General features: G+C 36.1%; 2 protein-coding genes across 2 annotated transcripts in view; one reads left to right on the top strand and one right to left on the bottom strand.

The window, feature by feature from the left end:
• The window catches only part of LOC135208074 (DNA-binding protein SMUBP-2-like), a gene marked incomplete in the record, with an annotated part of 738,222 nt that overhangs the window by 233,995 nt on the left and 479,767 nt on the right, over positions 1–24,460 (bottom strand).
• The window catches only part of LOC135208010 (alkaline phosphatase-like), a 194,087-nt gene that overhangs the window by 34,323 nt on the left and 135,304 nt on the right, over positions 1–24,460 (top strand). The window contains exons 2-3 of the mRNA XM_064240104.1: positions 10,727–10,875; positions 14,157–14,245. Coding sequence (XP_064096174.1) covers positions 10,779–10,875; positions 14,157–14,245 — 186 coding nt within the window. The 5' untranslated portion in view covers positions 10,727–10,778. The remainder of the gene's footprint in view (positions 1–10,726; positions 10,876–14,156; positions 14,246–24,460) is intronic.

Genomic DNA, 24,460 nt, shown 5'->3' on the forward strand with positions numbered 1-24,460 from the left:
TGTGTGTGTGTGTGTGTGTGTGTGTGTGTGTGTGTGTGCGTGTGTGAATATGTCCTCAAGTGCATCTAGTCTCCCAGGGGCTAGTACTGAAGACGGAGAAACAATGTAGATGAATCACTGTTTCGCCATGTTTAGTACTAGTCTTCGGGGATGAAACGTTCCTAATCGGATTGGTTATTTCATATATTCCCTAGAGATTTCGTGAAATCCTTTACTGTAACAACACAAACACACATATATAAATTAACCTCCAACTTATGAGCACTTAGCTTAGGTAAACTTAAATATACACTCAGGAAAAACAATTTACAAAACAAAGGAAAATCCCACAGAGGAAAACCTGATTTGTGTATTGCACCTTGTAATGCATGAAATCTGCAGAAGGGATTTGTAGGTATCCAATGTAGCTTGATGTTGTTTCTTGGTGACTCGGTTTGGGATATTCGCATCATTCTTTGTCTTCCTCTTGTGTTAGTATGTTAGTATTATGCCATGCTTAACTATCTATACCTAATTTCGTGTTCCTTGACTCTCAGTGCAAATGCCTCTTGGGAGCATTTAATTTGGAAAAAGAAAAATTTTTAATACCCAAGAAAGTGTGCAAAAGGTAACTTTTGGTAATAAACTGAACAATTTAGAGCTTGCGACCTCGGGTTTAAGAACTAGTGAAGATACCAAAATGATGGGTAGGCCAAAAGATACATTCAGGAACAATGTTGTACAAGTGAGGAACTCAAAATTGCTGTTTTAATGGCCAGTATAATGAAGAGAATGAGGACAAGGATTTGAAGGTTAGTAAGGGATTATTAGCTGGCTTAGTCAAGTATGTTACTCCTTCCCTTTTGAAATGAGTTTCTCTGGGGATGTTGGATGGCCTAAAATTACTTGTTTTTTTTTTTTGGGGGGGGGGGGTACTCATCCCCTAATAAAATCCGGTTTCTCTAACCAGACAAATATGTACTTGTAATAGCCACAATGACCTCAGGACTTCTCAAAGTCTTCAGGCTTTTGTATATGGTACTAGGCCTATGATCCAAATGGTAGAATATGATGAAATTCTGATGCTCTCAGCAGGACTGAACTCACATCCAGATTAGATGAATGAGATCACATTAAAGACCCAACCACGAACAGGAATTTGTACTCTATGATTTATTCCTGCTCAACCTGTCTTTGGTTGTTCGTCCTTAGATGAGCCGGTCCATCCTTTACCATCACTGTGTCCAGGATTGCCCAAAGATATCTGACCATCTGTCCTGGGACTAAATCTGACCTCTGGCAATTAGCTATTATCCAAAACTCCTGTTGCCAGCTCAGCTGCCTTTAATTGTTGTTTAGTACCTTCCAGTTTGATGAGGATGGAACCAGTTAAACGTCCCGACCTCCAGCGCCTTGTTCCCAGGGAGTAGGCCTAGGCTAAGACCAGTGCCCATCCCCTTCAGAAGGCCTATGGTGTTGTCACTAGGCCAAAGCAAAGAGGACTGAACTTAATGACTGACAGCACATGAACTGAAGGGACTTCCTCGAATAGTGATGTGTAATATGTCAGTCAACATTTTGCAGGGTAATAAAAAACATCTAGTCTTCCACCCAATAGAAACCAAGTCTGAGCGGTCAATTACCAATGTGACATATGTCTACAGCATATCAACCTTCGACATTGAGTAGTCTCTGAACCACGGAGGAGTCACTGTCCGCGACCCACTCTGACTCGCATGCTGCCGGCCCGTTACCCAGTACTCCTTCAAACTGAGAATATGGGGAGAAAATTTAAGCCTGCCACTACCATCACCATCCTCACAGCACATGGCCCACCATGCATACAAGAGGTAACAAAGTTAAAAATTACTCTCCCTGGATGGGGATAGCTTGGGCCCGCACAACCTGAGCAGCGCATACCGCATGTACCTCTTCCACTTTAGTCTTTAAGTTCCACGTTGGCTGAGTGCATTTCGCGCTCGGCTACCAATCCAGTGGTCCGAACTTCGACTCTCGGCTCGGCCAGCACGGTACCAGAGGAATTTATTTCTGGTAATAGAAATTCATTTCTCGATACAATGTGGTTCGGATCCCACAATAAGCTGTAGGTCCCGTTGCTAGGTAACCAATTGGTTCCTAGTCACGTAAAAATATCTAATCCTTCGGGCCAGCACTAGGAGAGCTGTTAATCAGCTCAGTGGTCTGGCAAAACTAAGATATACTTAACTTTAGTCTTTAGCCTTTTGTCCACCTTCTAAAGTTGATATGGCGAAATTTTATGAACAATTCTGGGAAAGTATGTTACTGTTCTTTTTGGAAGTAAATTTGTCAGAAAATATTAATGAAAAAATTCCTTTTAGAAGTAAAGATACAAATAGTTATGCTGACTGAACCGAAAGCAATTCTTTGTTGATGGAATGAGCATTTTGAGTGTTGTTGGATGTGGAGGGTAGAAAATAAGCAGCTTTCTGTGGTAAAATGTGGTAGGAGTTAGTGTCAAATTGAGAATGCATGCAGAAATGGCTTTTAACAAATTTAAAGAGGACAATTCATGATTTAAGATGTGAGAAGTTGATCGGATAATGAGTGATACACTACAGTATTATAAATGCCTGGAAGAGGGCCTGTGTATAAGGAAAATGTGATAAAAGTGACTGGATCAAGTAAATTAGTGTGAGGTGTGTCAGGATTTTGATTGGATAAGGAAGGCAAATGACTAAAGGATTGATAGAAAAAGAGTTGTGATGGTTTAAATACGTCAAAGAGGAATCATGGGTAAGTATTTATTGAGAAATAGCTGAGTGAGGACCTCGACAGTATTGGAAAAGCCGTATTCAGCTTACATGGACCTAGAAAATGCTTATGGCATAATTAGTAAAAAGAAGCAATGGTGAGGGTACTGTAAATAATTATGTAAGTGAAAGTTTTTACGATATGTAGATGAGATAATAGCAATTCTGATATAATTGTAGATGTAGGACCAGGTTGAGGTATGGCTCTATGGCTGTTGAAAATCATTGAAGAAAGATTGGTAAGAACGAACGAGTCAGAGCGGGAGATGTAGGTGGAAATTGTAAGATAAGGAAGGGGGTAGTAAATGTGGTGTGGAAGGGCTGATGTAAGGAGATAATACAGTCATTGGAGGTAGTATACAGAGACTAACTGCAGTGACTACTGAATAAGTATGAAAACGTTTATAGGAGTAAAGAATTTAAAATGAATGCTCATAAAGTAAGATGTGAGTGGAATTGAAATCAGGAAGATAAGGCAATGCTAATATGGATGATGGAGACATATTTACTCTTGAAAGCTTCGTTTTGTTAACATTCATTTTCATCTTTCTCCTTCAACAATTGTTTTCACACTAGTCTCTGCAGTTCCCTTCGCTATCCCGAATTACTACTGCATCTTCGGCTTTTATCAGCCACGCAACAAGACAATGGAGCATTGGTAATATGGATGGTGGAAGAATGGATGCAGCTGATTTACGGAGGTAAAGGTGGGTAACTGTAACATATCGAGTAGGTAAGAAAGACGTGATGCACCGAATAAGCGAGTCAGAATGGTAGCATTATGGAGGAAAAAGATGTGGAAAAAGGGAATGAGAGTTAGCAGAAGCCAAGTTAGAATATATGAAGGGATTGTTAAGCAAAAATGCCCTTTTTGGAAGTGAATTGTGGATGTTAAAAGCAAATGAGAGAAAAACGTTTAATCTGTTCGCACTGTATATGTGGAGTATAAAGGGTCGAGGGTAAGAAATGGGGCTTCAAAGACGCGGTAAAAAAGTTATGGGAAGTGAATGGAAGACGATAACTTCACTAACAGGTTGCTTTATCCTGAGGTGATGAAACAAAGGAAGAGAGGAAGATGTTAAATTGCTAGATAGATGGAATTGAAGGAAAAGAGATACTAGAATGAAAAGACCTTCATATCGAGAGAGAGAGAGAGAGAGAGAGAGAGAGAGAGAGAGAGAGAGAGAGAGAGAGAGAGAGAGAAATGTACGGAGTTGGGTGGAAACTTATAACTATGTACAATTATAGGTTCAGCAGTTCAATGATGAATAAGGCAAAAACTATTGTCTTGGTTTCTCGGTCTCTGGAGTCAGCAATGATGGATAAACAGCTCGGCTCGTTCTTGAAATTACGAGTGTTTGTATGAAGGATGAGTGTCTTTCTGTCTAAATTTGAATGTGTGTGTACGTATACGGTTCGGATCGTACGAGTTTTTCCATCTGCTCCACCATCATCACGCTTGTGGTTGGTATGTTCTGAAGATCAAAGTGATATCGGCAAAAATGTCAAGGACGGATTCTGGGATCTGAAGGCCTTAGAATCAGCCAGCAGACAGCCGATTCTGAAAGGGTCAGAAGGTCTTGTGAAGGAATGTAGTTTTTCAGCTTGAACTAAAGTTCGTGGGTAGTAAAGTCAGACCTGTCCATATTTATGCAATACGGAAGTGATAAAACTAATTTGTAGAACTTATATAAGTTGTTATTTACGTTGGTCAAGATGAAGACGGGGACTACCTTAGAGAATTTTGAACAGGAGTCACAGTGCTTCCCTATTCACATTATTCAAAAGATACGCGTTCAAGAATTCTTTCAAGTCTCAGTGCAGCAGTTCACATTATGCGTTACGACATCATTCTATCAACCAAACTCTAATAAACCTCTTTACTCGTGTCGGTCGGCCATGTACTTATTCAGTACACTGTAGGTGTGACTGTGGGTATGAGAATGAGAAAGAACATAAATCAGAAAAAGAGAGAAGGAATATGGAAAAGAATTATATCAGAATTACGTGCCCATTTACAATATTTAATTCGAAATAACTATTTAATATGTACTTAGTATTGTCTAAGACACTGGATGAATAAAGATAGTTTTGAGAACATAAACGGTAACGAATTTCTTTAACGCTTCCTTACTTTTTAAACTGGGATCTTCTATGTAAGACGTCAAACCTTCTGCTTGAGGTTATAGCAGGCTGACGACAGTGATGGCATGTCGTGTGCTGTACAGTGCCTATTCCGTAGGTAAGGCGGGAAGTACGCGAGCCACTTTCTAGTCGACACGCTGTGGCGCCACAATAAAGCTTAAGCCATCGTGGCTTGATTCAGCCGACAGAGTCGCCTGTGTGTCTGGGTACATGCCACTGTGTCACGCCACTCGGGCATATATTATATATATTATATATATATATATATAGATATATATATATATATATATATATATATAGAATATATTAAATACATTATACATAGATAATTATATTATTATATAATACATATATATAATAATATATTTAATATAATACATAAAAATGCCAAAATATAGAGAGAAAATACTATATTTCAGAGACTGCAGTCTCTGAAATATAGTATTTTCTCTCTATATTTTGGCGTTTTTAAGGGCTCTCCTTTCATTAGATGAAATTCTGTTGTAACAGAACATTTTTACTAGTCCTATATATATATATATATATATATATATATATATATATATATATATATATATATAACCGAATACCACAAGAAAAATAATAGGCAGAAATTCGTGGCCGAGCGCTTTGTCGTCCTTACTAAGACAATTGTGTTTTCCACAATTGTCTTAGTAAAGGACGAAAGCGCTCGGCCACGAATTTCTGCCTATTATTTTTTCTTGTGTATTCGCTTACAACATTTAGGTCACATGCATCTACTGTGATTTTTTTAATATATATATATATATATATATATATATATATATATATATATATATACATATATATACAATCTATCTCTTTGAAGCCGCCGGACACTAAGATATCACAAATCTCCCACGCCGTGGCTGCTGCAATTCTGTTATACTAGTCATAGTAGCATGTTCCATATTGATGGTCGGTCTTCGATTTCAATATTGAATAGATCTAGTACGTACATCGATTGTAACGAGCAAAATTAGTGACTTGCTCACTCTTCAACTATATTATAGTATGCGACTCAGTGCCGGGCTGTTCGTTAGACACAGTTGGTCGCGTACGTGGGTCCTAGACACAGCGTGGCGCCACAACGGGGATCAGAGACAGCTTGCCAGAGTAGCTTGCCACAGACGCTAGTGTGCTCGACACAACTCATAAACAAAGGAAACTCGCGGGAAGCCACATCCCCGTCACACACCGACGCCACAGAATGGCTCGTGTACTCCTGGTCTTAGGCTGAATCAGTGGTGCTGTGATGGTCTGCCGTGTAAAATAGTGTGAATCGTCAAACTACATAGTTATCGTCACATTTAAATGTGACTCATCTATCATTTCAAGTTACTTTTTGTATCTACTTTCCCTGGATTTTTCCAGCTTTACTTCGATTTGTTACTGTTTGAAGGCAGGACATCGTTATTATTAAAGTTGAATTGTCCGTAGATGGCATAGTTAATTTTTAATATGCATCTCTCTCTCTCTCTCTCTCTCTCTCTCTCTCTCTCTCTCTCTCTCTCTCTCTCTCAAGTTTACTATAAAGGGTTTTATATACCTGGGTATCTGGTGAATCAATGAATAAACAATATCTAGTCAGATCATTCGGCTGATTGACTGATTTATGATTACTAAAACACGTCGCAACATCTAAGTTACTGACGCCATAATGAAATTGAATAGGAAACTAAAAAGAGTTTGAAAGAAGTTTCAGACAGGAAACATCTATTATATATGTATACATACATACATACATATATATATATATATATATATATATATATATATATATATATATATATATATATATATATATATATATATATATATATATATATATATATATATATATATATATATATATATATATATATATATATATATAAAGAGGTCGAGGCTCGTCCCCATCGTTCAAAAATGTGAAGAGGAAAACAGCTCAACACATCGTTTTTCTTTATTATCGCCAACGTTTCAAGATAGTGTTCTCATTTTCAAAGCTAAAAAAGGAAAACAAAAAACATAACGTTACAAACTTGTCCAGCAAGAGTAACATAAAGCATCACACAATAAGCACAAACAAGCACAAATACATTAACAGCTAAGTACAAAAGATTTAAGACAAACCTTACAACCTAAAGTTCGATTGCTGAAAGATTTGCCAGTGCAGGAAGGAGTTAAGATCAACTAAGGAAGAGCGGTTGGTATGAGCAATCTATAATGAAACTGCTGTAGTGTTATTATTTAAGGTGCTTAATGGCCAAGGATTTGAGTTTAGGGGGGTGGTTTTCATTGGAGCTCGATAAAATGTCGCAAGTAAGTCTGTTCGTTGCAAGAACAACATGTACATATATATATAAGTAAACCAGACCCAGACCACATGAAAGTAAGTCATTTTTCTGTGTCGAAAAAAATCCACCTATAGTTCTCGGATTTCTTAAGATGAATTTGACATCAACTGCTGGGAAATGTTTGCTCATTATCTTCCTTGTATCTTCTGCCTACTAAATCCTAAGATATAACCCTACTCTTGACGATAAAAAATGTCTCCAGATTCTTGGGAAGTATTGCTTAGCCTTAAAGCATAACATGCTGCTTTTATTACATTAGGTAAGTGGGAAGAATTGAGAGTAATAATTGAATTTGAAAGTGGAACTAAGGCTCCATTGATCACCTTCATTCTTTCAATTCTAATCATACCTTAATTTTTTAGTTATCCTACAAGCTTCTCTTCTTAATACATTATTAGTTTGGGTGCAAATACCATTCCCTTGGAATAATTCCAAAATTCTTGCACTGTGCAGTCTACTTTAACTCCTCCAAGAAGCGATAATGCATTTAATATTCTACTATCTTTTGGTGATGCCGATTCTTCTTCCAGTTTTCCCTGACCTTCAGATGATATCTCAGGCTCTTGGCTACAACAACTTCACAATGTCTTCGTATACATTAAAAATGTCACAATTAGAATCTTCCAGATTAATTAAAAATCAAATAATTATCATAAGAAGAGGTTTAAAATTTCCCTGGTCCTATTTCATATTAATCTCTGGCGAATTTCCTTTTGCTCCGTTTTGTCAGAGGAGGGTGCAGAGGTCGTCATCTCCACCAAAAGAGTATCATAAAGCATCCAGGGGTACTCAATTGTTTACTATGGTATTACTCCTAAAGATCAAAGTGAAAAAGTAAATAAATAAATAAATATATAAACCTGAAAAACTTAAAAAGATATCATCAGCCTTTCATGGAATGGATTCTTCTACCAATGGCACCATTAACTGCTGACTCCCAAATGCCCACTCCTTACTCTACCCCATAGGGAATAGCACAACAAAACTAGGGTGGCTCAAGTGTACCCAAAACCTATTAGTTGGAACTGTGAGTATTCAAAGAATACAATCATCCCCACTCTAATCATATTATGGGCAAACCGGACAGAATGCCGGACTACCCCTGGAATCCATGGCCCAGCCAACAGAATAGTCCTCACGTCCAAACATTATTGGGTAGTTGATGATCCCTACCACAGTTCCCACTGTTAGCTTCAGATTTAAACCTCAGTCCCAGCTATGATACTTTTTCCATCAAGTCAAAGAAATGTTACCAAAAGTGGAAAATTCCACAAGACTTTACCCAAATTAATAAGTAACAACTAATAAGACTCTTGGACTCGAACCCAGGAACAAATTCCAGGGATCCGAGCGCTCCCTCACCACGTCAAGATGGTCCTAGGTCGAGGGCAGATCATTCATAAGGAGAGAAAAAACTGGCATTCATTGTTACTCCTGGCTTGTTTTAATAGATCTAATCGTGCACAGGTCGATGGCTTTGCAGCCTGATATCCAAAGGTAAAACAGGTCCTTAGTAATTAAGGAGAGAAACTGGGGCTTAACCCCAAAGGGGGCAATAGGGAAAACAGTGGTAATCAAAGTACTTCAAAGTCAACCAGTGAACAACCCATTGAATGAAGTATCAAGTTAACAAGACTTCTTATTTTATATAATTACAGTCTTTATCTTTTCACCAGTGAACTCCATACAGAACATTAATACAAGTCGAAATGGCATTTTTCCCCAAATGCTTTTCAGTGCCAGGTTCAGACTGTACAACCAAAAAAACACAGCTGGTAATCCCATACTAGCCTTCAACTCCTCCTCATTCTCCTCAACTTCTTCATTAGACTGGCACATTTTTTCGTGCTAAACTTGACCATCCTGAAGGATACTTTATAAAATTTTTATGTTTAATTATATCTAACCATCCACTGAATATTACCAAGTTTTAGCATGTTGTTCATCATGAACTTGAAGGAAGATTTTTGTCATTGCGAAATCAGCTTATGTAGTTCCGCAAATTTTGTTCCTCAGCTGGGCAACATTGTTCCTCAGTGTATCTTTTGCCCTATTCAGCATTTTGGTATCTTCACTAGTTCTTGAACTCAAGGTCACATGCTCTAATTGTTCAGTTTATTATCAAGAGTGACCTTTTTGCACATTTTCTTGGGTATTGAAGATTTTTCTTTTTACAAATCAAATGTACCTCAAAGAGGCATTTGCACTGAGAGACAATGAGCACAACACTAAATATAGACAGTTAAGCATGGCATAATACTAACACAAGAGGCAGACAAAGAATGATGCAACACATCCCAAACCCAGTCACCAAGAACCAACATCAAGCTACATTGGATACCTACAAATCCCTTCTGCAGATTTCATGCATTACAAGGTGCAACACACAAATCAGGTTTTACTCTGTGGGATTATCCTTTGTTTTTTCAAATATTTTTCCCTAGTGTATATTTCAGTGTACCCAAGCTAAATGCACCTAAGTTGAAGCTGATTATGTATGCATGTAATTATGTATGTATATGTATATGTTACAAGAAATATGTGAAATCAGGGATTTAACGAAATCCCTAGGGAATATGTGAAATGACCAATTCGACTGGGAACATTTCATCACCGAGGGCTAGTAGTAAACATGGCGAAACAGTGAATCATCTACACTGTTTTTCTTAATGCACATGCTACTGAATAAAACTATTTCATTCCACAAAAGGGTATGGCAGAATTGGAAGCTTTCACTGTCTGCTTATGATGCAATGAGCTGCAGAGGCACACTCAGTATTAAAATAACTTGAGAAAGCAATTATTTCTTGTTCATGCCTAATACAAAATACTAAAGAAACGAATAAAATGGTTACTTTATTTCTAAGGAGATTATTTTTTTAACACAGTTTATCTTTTACAAATCTTGTGATGTTTTAAGTGACTGGAAAGCGATACAATTTTCTGGCTGTAAATGCTTAATCAACCCAAAGTTTCAGGTCAAAATTCCCATCACAAATACCAGTTTCGGAAACGGTAGGAATTCTATACGGATACAAAACCTAGAAAAAGTTCAAAGGCATGTGACATTTGTGTAGTCTGTCTCCTTGCAGAAGCTCCAGTTCGCATGAAGAGTTATGAGGCATTCAGTCGATTTCCTCCGTATTTCAATCTCTGATTTTTCTTGGAAGGCAACATCTATACAATCTGTCGTGCATTCACCACATTCGTTAAAAAGTTGCACGTTATGGACGATTCATTTTGGTGACAGCATTTCGATATTGAAGAAGAATATTTCTTACCATTCTTACATTCCCCACATACTCCTCCATTTAATAAATTTGTTCTAGTCTCAATTAACAACCCTGCATTAAATTTACCAATACTAGCTTATAGACATCATTTATATTAAATAATATAGATGAATCTCTAAGGAATGAAGAGACTGAATGTGCAGTTTTTTCTTTTCAGATAATATAAGACCAGTCAGTTATTCACTAAATGCAAAAGTGAATAAGGAAAAATGGCTCGACTTATGACAGTTTTCAGCGCAGTTTCACTGATTCTCCAGCTCTTGCTGGGATCTACTGCTCAAGTATTTCCTGTGCCTAGAATTGAAGGTGAGTTCTAACCCTAATGATAATACTACTGCACTGGAATTCTGGTAATATCAGTAATATGTCCAACTATTTGGCCTACAATTTTCCCGTATCAATCCATAATTGGTAACCATGAAAAGTTGTGTTTATGCAAAGAAAGCAAAACTGTTGAGACAAAAACCCTATAAAAAACAAGAAAAGTTCATATTACTATTGTTTTCCATTATCGTCACTTTTTCTTTGCTTTTCATTTACTATTCCTTTGACAAAATGTAACTTACATTTTGAATGACGTTTTCCGTAAAACATTATGATTCAATATCCATTCGCATAAGCATGCTATAAAAAAAAAAAAAACCTACATGAGGATTTCAGTAACTCTCATGCTCCTCTTTAACCAGAATTTGCATACCTTCCACCTCAACTCTATATCCGACCCTTGATAATATCAGATTATTCAGGCTTTTCATGATTATTAATTTGTTCAGTGTGGTCACCAAAAACTGTTTAGTTTGACAAGCATCAAACATTCATCTCCTGCAGGATGATTATTTGCCATTTTTCAAAACCTATGCATGTAAATACAATTGCACAATGCCAGCAGTGTTCATTTTCATGAAAAAATAAATTCAATAGTGTTCCAAAACTAATTTATAAAATCAATAACCAACTAGGGGAGTCAGAGCCGATGAAACGCTGTTTCTCAGCGATAACTTTTTATCAAAGCATCGAATAAAGGTGGAAGTTGACAAATGTATATTTTATAACCCTACCTAATTTTTGCAAGTATTATTTAGTACCTAAGTAAGGTGCATCGCCATACGATGTTTCATTAACTTTTTCACTTAAGGAAATCATGTTGAAGCTGCGCTTACCCATGATATAGTAATAACAAGGTAGTCCCGCTCTGGCGACGAGTTTGGGACTCATCTATGCATATGATTTTTTGGTGTCACTCAAACCGGTTGAAGCGACAATTTACCGATGTAATCCATAGCGATAATTACCCTTGTTTTACACTCTGAAATGCGATTTAATAATATACCTCTAATGATTTGAGCGGTGAATGCAATTTTGGGCACAAGAAATATTGTAGTTCACGTGAATGTCGATATTGGAGAAATCGAGTAGGCGAATTGTTGCACGTTGCACAAATAAGGATTTTTTTGTGTGAAAGTTTTAGAGACTGACAGGACCCTGGAGACTTTGTCACGGGATTTTTCCACAATTTTTTTAAAGTTCCCTGTCTTGTCCTTGTGTGCATTTGGGACCTCGTTGTGAATTGTTTTCAAGTTAATATCCTTTTGTAAGTAGTCCGTTGGCGCAAGTCCGCCTTCAGTTCCAAGTATTTTATTAAATTTACATAGTTTAATCTTGTGATAAAATCGGGTTTCACAATTTTATCACAAAATTAAACCATGTAAATTTAATAAAATACATGAACTGAACGGCGGACTTACGCCAACGGACAACTTACAAAAGGATATCAACTTTAAAGCGATTCACAACGAGATCCCAAATGCACACAAGGACAAGACAGGGAAGTTTAAAAAAACTGTGGAAAAAACCATGACATCAGTCTCCAGGATCCCGTCAGTCTCTAAAACTCTCACACAAAAAAATCCTTATTTGTGCAACATTTCGCCTACTCGATTTCTCCAATATCGACATTCACACGAACTGCAATATTTCATATGTCCAAACTTGCATTCACCGCTTACATCTATGGAGGGTATTTATGAAATCGCATTTCAAAGTGTAACAAAGGCAATTCACTATCCATATGTTTACATTAGTAAATTGTTGCTTCAACCGGTTTGGGTGATGTCACAGATTATGGTCGGTTCCATAAAAATACACCAGACCTACGCATGGGACTACCTGTTGTTTCTACATCGTGCGCTTACCCATCTAACCATCCAAAAAAGTAGTGACGTATTCAGTGACGTCAGTATAGCGTATCCTCCACTATGCCTTATCAAACGGTTGTTTGGCTTATGATTAAATGTCATTTTACCTCTCCTGGGCAATGCGACATTTTTCAGAGCAAATTAATATACTGTATGATGATATATAATTTTTTAAATAATTATGTTTTAATCTACAGGTAAGGGGGATGGCTCTGCGTCACAAATACGTCACAAAGCACCACTTGTTCGAAACGGTCTGAGTAAGGCAAGAAGTTGGTCCTTTTTCTAAGAGTAAACGGTTCAATTAAGCACATTTGTAATTCAGTGTACTACCATAAATAGGACAACGTTAGCTTGGAAATCCATACGTCGGTTTAAAAGCTGTTTACGAAAAACACTGTTTCATGGGCTCTAGAATGCATAGTAGGCTTGAACTAATTCGAGAATGGCCAGCAGGATAAGGGATTGTCCCAGTGGTTGCAAGACTGCATTTGTGGTAAGGCTTGTTGCCACTTCGCATACAAACAACACTCAATGTCAAGAGCGAGAAAACCCGTGAATAGTTCATTATTTCTATAGTGGGTAAAATTGACTTGGCAACCCCCATCTCTTGCTGTAGCAAACAGAAGGGTGTAGTTTCGAAACCTGAGGTAAAAGAAACCGAATTGTCTTTTTTTGTATTCCCGCCCTGGGTAGATGTAGTAGATATAACAAATGAGCGATAGACTTGTTCATGATATGGATGAATTACATACATGGAATTATTTGTGAAGTCGATATAATACAAATATTTAAAAAATTAAAGAATTCCAAGCTAATAACTTTGTCACAGCAGCTACTGTGGAAGTTGCGATGAAACCTCTACATGGCTATTTTGATGGCTCTGGATAGAAAACACTTTTACTCTAAGTACTAGAACTATTGAACTTGGGTACAAAATAATAACTGCAAAAATTAGGTAGGGTTATAAAATATACATTTGCCAAATTTCACCTTTACCGAAAAAAAGCTTCCATCTGCTCGGAATCCCTTAGTAGTAATTACTGTGCCTAGAGATGTCAAAACGTTAATAATGAGTAAAATCGGTATTTCATAAAAGAGGCATGATTTCTCAACAAATAATAAGCAAGAAACATACAATAATCAGAATATGTTGTTGAATTGCTAAAGATGTATTACAAGTTTGTATAACTAAATATTTAATTATACACAGCCTGACTACGGGCACTCTGTAAATCCATCACTGAATTTTCACTCTCACACGCTTGCAATTACTGTGATTTTGTAAATATCTTGATGTAATCATTCATCTACATATCAGCTATTTCCATAATGCCAGGAATATTGATTGTTACTTCTAACATTTTTAATAATTTTTTATTTCTCACCCAGACTCAGAGTTCTGGCACGCTCAAGCCGCTGAAGAAATCCAAAATGCCATGGCTACTGCTACTTCATACAACTGGGGTGTAGCAAAAAATGTAAGTACAGTATATAGTATGTTTTCCAACCTTAGACTGTGCCATAGCTATTGTGCCATGGCCTACCGAGGGCTTGAGTTTGAGTTCCCTTGCTTCAGAGTACAATTGGGCATTTTTCTCTTTCTTGTTCACTTTTCTGCTTTTTCGAAAAGTGTGTAGGACAGACTGATGAAGAGGCAAAAGTTGCTTAGCAGATTATGAGGAATGCGCTTTCTTTACCTAATCTTTTCCTTCTCAGCTTTTTATTATTTTAAATAAATCCATCCTCACAACCCAACCCAGATGTTGCATTACTTTTGCGCCCTGGTTCCACGCTTCGACCAGTTGCTTACGGCGCTTTTTTAATGATTTATGGTTGTCTTTATAGTTTTAATGGAATTACTGTAAATATGGTAAATAATGTATGTTGTTGTTACCAATCTATTTATAAAATTTGCTTCTATTTGTATGCTGTTAATTTTTCTCTTGGGAGACATTACACTTAACCTTTGGCCTCCTACCCATTACCGTAAGAAAAATTGCAGAACATTTTGTTCAAATATTCGAGGCTTAAGGTAAAATATCCTTGATCCCTGTGTTGTGCAAGTAACTACGATTTGATGTTTTTATCTGGGAAACCTGTGAGTAGTACCGAGTCAAAGGTTGAATTTTAAATCTAAGGTTGGCTCTGATTTTATTTACCGTCTTAACATTCCACATGCAAAAGGTATGGCTGTATACACTAGATCTGGAAAATCTTTTTATCGCCAGAAAACTTGGGTTGCAGTTGCCATGAAGTTTTCCTGTAAGATTTTCAATAAACTGCTGTTTACCATAACCCAAATATTGAATGTAATATGATGTCTCTTAGAGAGGATTAGTATGGCTCAGTCTCAGGATACTAAAGCTCCATTCGTTATTTGTGGAGACTGCAATACAAAGCACAGCAAGCAGCTTCATTCAAATTCCACAAATCAGCATGGCCAATCAGCTCTTGAGTTATGTGCATCCTCTGATTTTGTCCAGCTAATTTAGGAACTCGCACACATTTCTGCTTTTAGATTAGACCTCTTATTCACAGACGTTCCAGCAATCGTCAAGTCCAAGGTCTGAGAGTATAACAGGCATTCCCAACCATTGTGCATTCAAAGATGGATATATCTGTCAAATTGTATACTTTTAATGCCACGATTGGAAAAACAGTCTGGCTGAAATCTAAAGCCAACTGGGAGATCATTGTTGAAACTTGTGAGGCACTTAATATTTCAGATGCTATATCAGATCCAGATCCCAAGAGGACATGAAATGAAGTGTTGATGGCTATTTTAGTGAGGTATGTCCCTAGGAAGGTCATCCAGATTAGGACATATGACCAGCCATGGTTCGATGATACATGTAGAAGAGCTTACCATGACAAACAAACAAAATACAACACATGGAGATGACACTGTTACATGAAAATCACAAAAAGGAAAAAGTTTCTGATTAATAATAATTCAAAATATAAAAAACATGAGAAATTGATCTGTCCCAGCCATATAAAAAATAATATAACACATCTGTTTACAGTTATTAGTCCAGAAAGTGTTTTTTTCTATTACTGGCGGCCATCTTGGATAACTCAGCGAGCTCACTGTTATCTAAATTAAACTTTACTCCACTGAACTAAGTAAGGTTTTCAGTGACTCCAGTAAAAAGTTCAGGTTTCTGCATTTTTCCACGTTGTACGCTAATGCTACTGTACTAAGGAAAAGAAGAGTAGAATCGCCCTTTCCTTGATCCTTGTCATGTTGAACCTATTCTTACAGTCATGTGGAGTCCAAAGGATTGTTAGCTTATAGCCCAATATGCATTTAGGATGCAGTTAGATAACTACAATGTACTTTTAACTTTGACATGCCATTTGCAAGAAAACCTTCATAATTGTTATTAGTCATTCAAGCTGGTTTTAGTGTTGCTTTTGATTTACTAAATCATAAAACATTTAGGCTTACATAAAGATTTCGGAATCTTGGAGAGGTTTGCAGCAGTGAGTTGCTGTTGATGGAATCTTTACCAAAACAAGACCTACTGTATCTAGGGTTTCACATGGTAGTGTCCTTGGTCAACTGTTACCTTTAGTGCATACAAGAGATATGGTTCTTAGGCTGGAAAACAAGATTGTACAGTATACCGATGATACAACACTTGTGGGTTTAGTAGTCTCCCCATATGAAAAATGTGGAATCTTCACTAATAAAACAAAAAGATAATAAGATCAACCTTTCCAATGAAGCCTGGGACTCTGACCAGATAGACAACATCTTCCTTAAGGCAACGATGAAGCAGATTAAGACAATTAACAGAATCTACGATGGCTTACCGGTATCCCCAGGGATCACCTAAGGGCATATTTCCTACAATATATATCACTAATGAAACTCCTAGTGTCATTCACTGTTTGATAAGGGTGGAAATAAGTCCACCGAAATATAGTCCTTAGCTTTAAAACAGTGTTTTAATGGGCCTTTTATATACTTGAGAAAGTATCCTATTTTAATAGGCGAATTTATTTATACACACACACACACACACACAAACACAGTTAACCCTCGTATTCGATTCGCATTCTCATAATTCGCAGACTCACCTGTTCACATATTTTTTCTTTTGAGCCTATCTACAAATTAGTAAAAAATTCAGCTATTTATGGACTTTTCCGCCGATATATATTCACTAATTTGTGTATTTTTGTTATTTTCATGACTAAATACATTTTTATGATAAAAAATTGATTTACTAATTTTCAACTAGTAATAACATTGATTAATACAGTATTAATTTTAATAAGATTAAATGATATTAAATAATACAGATAGTTTTTCTCTCTCTCTCACGACAGGTATGATTTTTGTATGATAAATAAATTAATGTAAAGAGTAATAATACCAATTCACTAAAGAAAATACTATAGTGAATTAGTAAGATTTTAGTTTATAAATGATTAAATTATATAAATTTTAAAGGAATACATATCATCCTTTATCTTTTGCTGAGAGACTTTGAGAGAGGGGTTAAAGGGTGAACCTGTCGGCAAGGGTTGGATGGTTAGTGTTCCTGACTTGGCAGTCAAAGGATATTATGAAAAATGTATCTCTCTCTCCCTCTCTCAGGAAAACATACGTACTTATAATCTGAGTCTCTTCAACCAATTGGTGTTAACATATGCACACTGTTTGTGTGTGAGTGTGCATGTGTGTTCATTGCGTTTTAGAAATGCTAGTTAAAGTAATACATCTTTGGTAGACAAAAAACAAACATGTAATTTTTTTCGTTGTCAGTCACAAGTAAAGAGAAATAGATTAATATTCCTGAGAGATTAGAGATAAAATCTCTCTCTCTCTCTCTCTCTCTCTCTCTCTCTCTCTCTCTCTCTCTCTCTCTCTCTCTCTCTCTCTCTCTCTTTCTGTTTTGGCTGGAAGGGTTACAAGTATGTACGAATATATATTTAAGGGTAATAGTGCTCAAGATGACCTTAAAATGATATCAATAATATAATTTCAAAGATTAATACAGTACAGGTAGTCCCCAGTTATCAGCAGCCCAGTTATCAGAGATCTGGTTTTATGGGGCTTGTCTAGTGCTGAAAATTAGCATCGAAATGCGCCAATACAAACCTAACAGAGGTGCCATTACCCAGTTATTGGCGCCGATACTCGCCAATTTTCGCTAATCACCAAGCATTTGGAATGGCAACCGCCCGCCCCTCCCCCCATGACTGGGAACCACCTGTAATGGGATAATAATTTATGGTGTATTTGATGTAGGATGTTATTTAAGGTTATACATTTGGTATTTGAACTTGCAAGATGGGCAGTTTTAAGCATTTCTTGACAGGGTCTAAGTATTTGCAGATTTTAACTACTCGCGAGGGTGTCTGGTACGCATCCCCCATGAATACGGGGGTCCACTGTGTGTGTGTGTGTGTGTGTGTGTGTGTGTGTGTGTGTGTGTGTGTGTGTGGTTCCATTTGGTGCAAAAATGCACTCTGAGGATTCACAACAAGGGTTTTCATTATCATTATCAGTGACCATTATGCCTTCAGATTTGAGGTTTAATTGTTATCAGTGGGAGTTCTGGAAGTGGTTAGGATGTCTCCTAATACCTATTCTAATTTCAACTATGATGTAGACAACTAATTCAACTTTTTGGGGGGATAAATCTGTTACTATACAGATTGTGCAGCCTCTGTATTCTCTAGCATAAAAGTGCAGAAATTTTTGCACAGCACACCCCATACAGTATCCCAGACTGATCTGAATTCCTCTCAGGAATCATGCATAGCATCTCTGATACTTTGCCACTCAGTAGCAAGGGTATCCTTAATATTGTTTATGAATTGCTCCCAGAATTCTGATAGAACAGCAAGCAGAATTTCCATATTAAGGGTGCCTTCATGAACCAATTAAGCTGAGGCAGCTATATCACCACTACCTGGCAGGATGGAAGTCCTGGATAAATCACTATACTCCTTAACAGGGTCCACTTCAATATCTGATTGTTGCATGGAAAGCCCACATTCTCATTTCAGATCTCTCTCTCATGTGATACCTCTCCCAAGAAGACTCCACATCTCCATTAGAGGAGCCAAAGTGGGAGGTACTAGAATCAGAGTATTGGGCCAAACATGGATTCTGCTCAGAATGGGATGAAAACATACTCTGCTGGAGTTATGCCAGAGAGATGTAGTCTCCTTCTTCCATGCTCCTACTGAAACCTATTACCTATAGAGACAGTTTAAATTGGGCCATTTACAACAATCTGGTGTTGAATAGGGCCCCAATATCCCCCACCTTCCTCCACCTAAATTCCTGTTCCTTCCAGGGATAATAGTCCTTTGTCCAAGACAAAAAAACTTATACTGGACAATGGTGATGTGGCTGCTCTTGCCCAATCTTTCAAATAAGTGGATCCTAATATGAAAAGTCTGTCTGAGATTTTGTTACATTTTCAAAAGAAACCTTACAGCATCAAGATCCTTGATAATGAGCACCACTATATCAGAGATGCTATTGAGGATTCCTCCTGCTGATATTAAGGACAGCTCTAAACACTGAGTTTGATGTTGTCTCCATAATTTTTACAGACCTCCAAAGATTATTATTATTATTATAAAAGTAGTTTTACCAGACCACTGAGCTGATTTTCAGCTCTCCTAGGGCTGGCCCGAAGGATTAGATAAAATGCCAGGTCTAGCCCTTAGGCCAGAACTGGGACCAAATTGGTCATTCAGGATAAATAAAAAAAAATTGCACAAAGGCAAACGCTTTCATACTAGAACACACACAATAAATACATTTACTCATGTTCCCTTACATACATACTACAAAACGGTATATTAAAATTCGGAATTAAGTTTTAAATTTTTGAAATTTTGTTTTAAAATTCACTAAAAAAAACTTATATTTTATCAATTAAATTGCAGTTCCTCAGAAAAGTCAAAATTGGAACTACTGAAAATGTAAAAGATTCTGTCAAAATTTCTTGTTTTATTGTTTTATTTCCAAAAGTTGACAGTCTCTGCTGGTCATACTTTGGACACTCGCATAAGACATGTCTGACTGGTTACCAACTCCTTGCACTCTGAACACTCTGGAGCAGGTCGCGTGGGTTGCTCATCAGTGCCCGTGTGTCAGACGAGTGTGGCCTATACGGAGGCGTGTCAGGATTACTTGAGCATGTCTCTCTCTTTGATATGCTGAACTCCATTTGTTAACATCCTGTTTTATTTGTTTTAATTTATTATTTTCAGGCTCTTCAGCCCACACGTTTTGCCATTTATTTACAATTATTGTTTTTATATATCTTATATAATCACTGGTGGGGATGTTTACATTTGCTTTTATCATTTGGACTGCTTCTTTAGCTGCTTTATCAGCCTCTTCATTTCCTCAGTATCCCCACATGAGCAGGGATCCAACATATTTCAATATTTTTTGCCATTTTTATATAATTTGTGGAGTTCAAATTGAATTTGCTGTACAATAATTATTTTTTATTTTTTGGATTGTAATTCTGAAGAGCTTCTATGGCACTTCTCGAGTCACTAAAAATCACAAAATTATTAATTGAAATTTGCTTTATAATTTTGATAGCTACTTTAATTGCACACAACTCTGCTGTGAAGACTGAGGCATGATTGGGTAAAGAAAATTGATATGTTTTGTTCTGCGATATACCTGCATATCCTACGCCATGTTGCGATTTGGACCCGTCGGTATATATTGCATAATGTGAACTTTTTTGTCTTATATGTTCTATGGTTTTTTGTTTATGGTGTTCTGGGGTATATACGGAACTTTTTGATAAATATTTCAAGTGAGTGCAAGTCTTTACTTTAATCATAGTCCAATGGGGTGGTAACTTTACTATTGGAGGTACTTGTATATTTATATTTAATGACTCGAACAGTCTATTAGTTCTAATTTGGAAAGGTGGTGAATGATTGTTTATAAAGACATCCCTTAACTCAAATAGACTTTTAGTTGGTGAATCACTTGCCTTGATTCTTAATGCACTTTTCATGGTTATGAATTCTCTATGGAGGGATAGTGGCAGTTCGCCGCATTCAACTTGTACAGAGGAGACTGGTGAGGATCTAAATGCACCTGTGCATATTCTTAGGCCTTCGTTGTGAATTGGGTCTAATATTTTCAGTGCTGCTTCTGAAGCTGACCCATATATTTCACTTCCATAATCAATAATTGATAGCACTGTTGCTTTATAAAGTATAGTAAGAGTATGTCTATCAGCTCCCCAATTTGTGTGAGAGAGTTTTTTAATTAGGTTTAATGCTCTTTTGCATTTCGATTTTATGTAAGTTATATGGGCTTTCCAGTTGAGGTGTGCATCAAATATTAAACCTAAAAATTTTGCAGTTTGGCTAATTGGTATATTATGGTTTCTCATTTTTAATTCTGCTTCTTCACCTTTTTCCCAAATTTTACTTTTATAAAAAATGACCGCTTGGGTTTTTTCTATGGAAAATCTAAATCCTACTGATGAGGCCCATTCATCTATTTTTATTATAGTTTTATTAATCATTCTTTCTGCATGTTTTATGCGTGATGCTGTGTAATATATTGCAAAATCATCCATATACAAATTACTCTTAATTCCAACCGGTAGCATGTTACTGATGTTGTTAATTGCCAATGTGAACAAAGTACCACTAAGGACGCTACCTTGTGGTACTCCATTTTCAAGTGGAAAATATTTTGGAAAAAACAGTATCTATTCTCACTTGAAAAGTGCGGTCAGTCATAAAGTTTTAATAAATTTAGGAAGATGGCCGCGGATGTTATTACTATGTAAAGATTTTAATATTGCATACCTCCATGTAGTGTCGTATGCCTTTGAATGTCAAAAAAGACAGCTATTGTAATTTGTTTTCTTTCAAATCCTCTACGTATATGGTCTTCCAAACTACACAGAGAATCTAATGTAGAACTATTACGTTGTGAACCAAACTGTGTAGGACTTAAAATTTTATTTTCACGAATGTGCCATGTAAGTCGTGCATTTACCATTTTCTCCAATAACTTGCATATACAACTTGTTAATGAGATAGGTCTATAATTATTCACAGTACTAGCATCTTTTCCTGGTTTGGGTATAGGAATTATTATTGCATTTCGCCATTTGTCTGGAAATAAGTTTTGGAGCCATAAATGATTGTAAAATTTTAATAAGTATGATTTTGCCAAAGGTGCTAGGTGGTAAATCATCTCAAAGCAAACATCATCTCCTCCAGGGGCAGATTTATTACTGTTCAAGAGAGCATATTCTAACTCTTCCATATTGAACTTTTTATTATAATATACATCTTCCTTTGTCTCAAAATTAAGTATAATAGACTCTGCTTTGTTTTTTACTTTTTTTAAAATGTTTGTCTAGATTTTCGTCACTACTTATTTTGGCAAAACTTGCCCCAAGTATGTTACTTATTTCGAAGGGATCTAAAATTTTATTTCCATTATCTAATATAGCTTGTCTGGGTGGTCTAATGTTTGTTCCATTTATTTTTCTGAATTTTTCCCATACTTTTTGAATGGATGTTTCGCTTGTTATTTCTGACACATAGGACCTCCAAGATATTATTTTACCTTTTATTACTTCTTTCTAAATTTGGCTGATATTTTATTATGTAAAGGTTATAATACATCAATTTCTAATAGTAAAATTGTCATTTTTAATATATTTTCTTCTGTGAATGGTTTTGATTTATTAACTTTATTGAATCTTCTGTTTAGAGTCTAAACTTCCTTGCTAGAGAGTGTTTTTCTCGTACTAATTCAGTTAGATCATCTGACCACCAGGGGACTTTAAGTTTTTTTATTATTGGGGTTTTGAATGAGGAATAGCTTTGTCTGCTGCCTTTTTAATGAGGGACACAATGAAATCGTTCGTCTCATTGTGATTTCTCAAATAATCATAGGCATATTTTATCGGTATGAAAGTAAAAAATGTCCCAATCTGCTTTTTGCATGTTGTAATGTGGAGAATATGGTTTTGGTTCATTATTTAATAAGGATATTATTATGGGAACAAAATGGTCACTTGAGTAGGAGTCATCACATATATTCCAATCTAGTCTGTCAACATATTTGTTGAACAAAGGGTGACATCTACTGTGGAAAATGTTCCATGGGTTCTGGAATAATATGTATTTACTTCGCTGTCATTCAGACAACAAAGATTATTAGTGTTCATTAAGTTTTCTATTTTTGCTCCATCTTTATCTGGAGTAATGTTGTTATAGTCCCATATTGAGTTATGCGCATTGAAATCTCCTACAATTAATATTGGATTCTTAAACTCTTTTATTATTTTCTGTAATTTGTTTAAATCATACTTTTTATTAGGCTGATTGTATAAGTTAATTATATCAAACACATTATTTTCTATTTTCACTGTTATTGCTGAAATTTGCAATTCAGTGTAATCTATATCTAATTTGTCGTATATAATTTTATTATGGACATATATTGCTGTTCCTAAATTATTTTCATTTTCCTGTGATGTTGTAGCTAATAGATATTTACCAATTTTTGGAACACGTTTTCCTAGTGGTTGTATACATATAATCATTGGTTCATGTTCGCTAATAAGTCGTTGGACTTCCCCTAAGTGCATTCTCGTTAGTAATCCATTTATATTCCATTGAATTATATAACGATTGAATGGTGTAATATAAGTGGTCAATTACCCTAGATTATTAAAGCTGATATTTTCTTAAAATTTTTTATAAGTTAATTTGTATTTTTGTAGGTCTTGATTCATTTTTTGTTGTAAAGTTTTGAAATCTTACTTTCGTTAACTGTTACTTTTTTACTATCTTGATTTGATTTTTCCATTTTGATTTTCTTTAGAATATTATCTACAACACTGATGTGTTTCTCTTTGTAATATTCTAAGTGTTCAATACACATACAACCTTCTTCATGAGATTTGATGTTTGTTTTTTCCTTACTCCTATTCCTCATGAAATTTCTTATGGTGTGGTTAGGCTGTCTTTAGTTATAGTCTTATTTTTGTGGCACATTGCTATAAAGCATTTACTGCAGCCCGCATGTATCTTCATGTTTCTCAGTTTGTTGTTTTTCCTTGTTTTTTCCTGTGGCGCCTATAATTGGTGATGGTTGAATTTCTTCGTTTTCACTGTAGTGACCTGTATTTTGGTTTTCCATTTCATCTGAATTTTGTGATTCGGTTCCTAGAGGTACTATTGTTACTATGGGAGATAGTGGAATATTAGTGTTTTGTTTCTGAACTTTAGCTTTCGGCGAGATTGGTGGGTTATTTATCTTTTTACAGACTTGTTTTGGTGGAATTAGGTGGGGTCTTATCCAGTTGCCTCTTTCGAGTAGTATTATCTGTTTTTTCACATTCTTGTGATTTAAATTCTTCTTTGTTTTCCTCTATGTCATTATCTATTTCAATTTCCGATAAAGAGCTAAATCGATTTTCCACAGTCGTAATATTATGTATGTTTGAAGAGTTCTTTTCATCTTGTATTTTTTGTGGTGGTATTTCTTTATTTCTATTATTATCATTTGTCTCAGTTCTGGTATTGCTTAACTTTGAGGTGTCTGCATACCTAAATTTCTTAGCTGGGTCATTTAATCCTCTCACTTTCAGTTCTAACTTTGCTTCTCTTATCGTCATTCCAGTTCGTTCTTGTAGTAATTTAAGTTC

The sequence above is a fragment of the Macrobrachium nipponense genome, chromosome 34 (genome assembly GCF_015104395.2).
Source record: "Macrobrachium nipponense isolate FS-2020 chromosome 34, ASM1510439v2, whole genome shotgun sequence".
Classification (NCBI taxonomy): Eukaryota; Metazoa; Arthropoda; class Malacostraca; order Decapoda; family Palaemonidae; genus Macrobrachium; species Macrobrachium nipponense.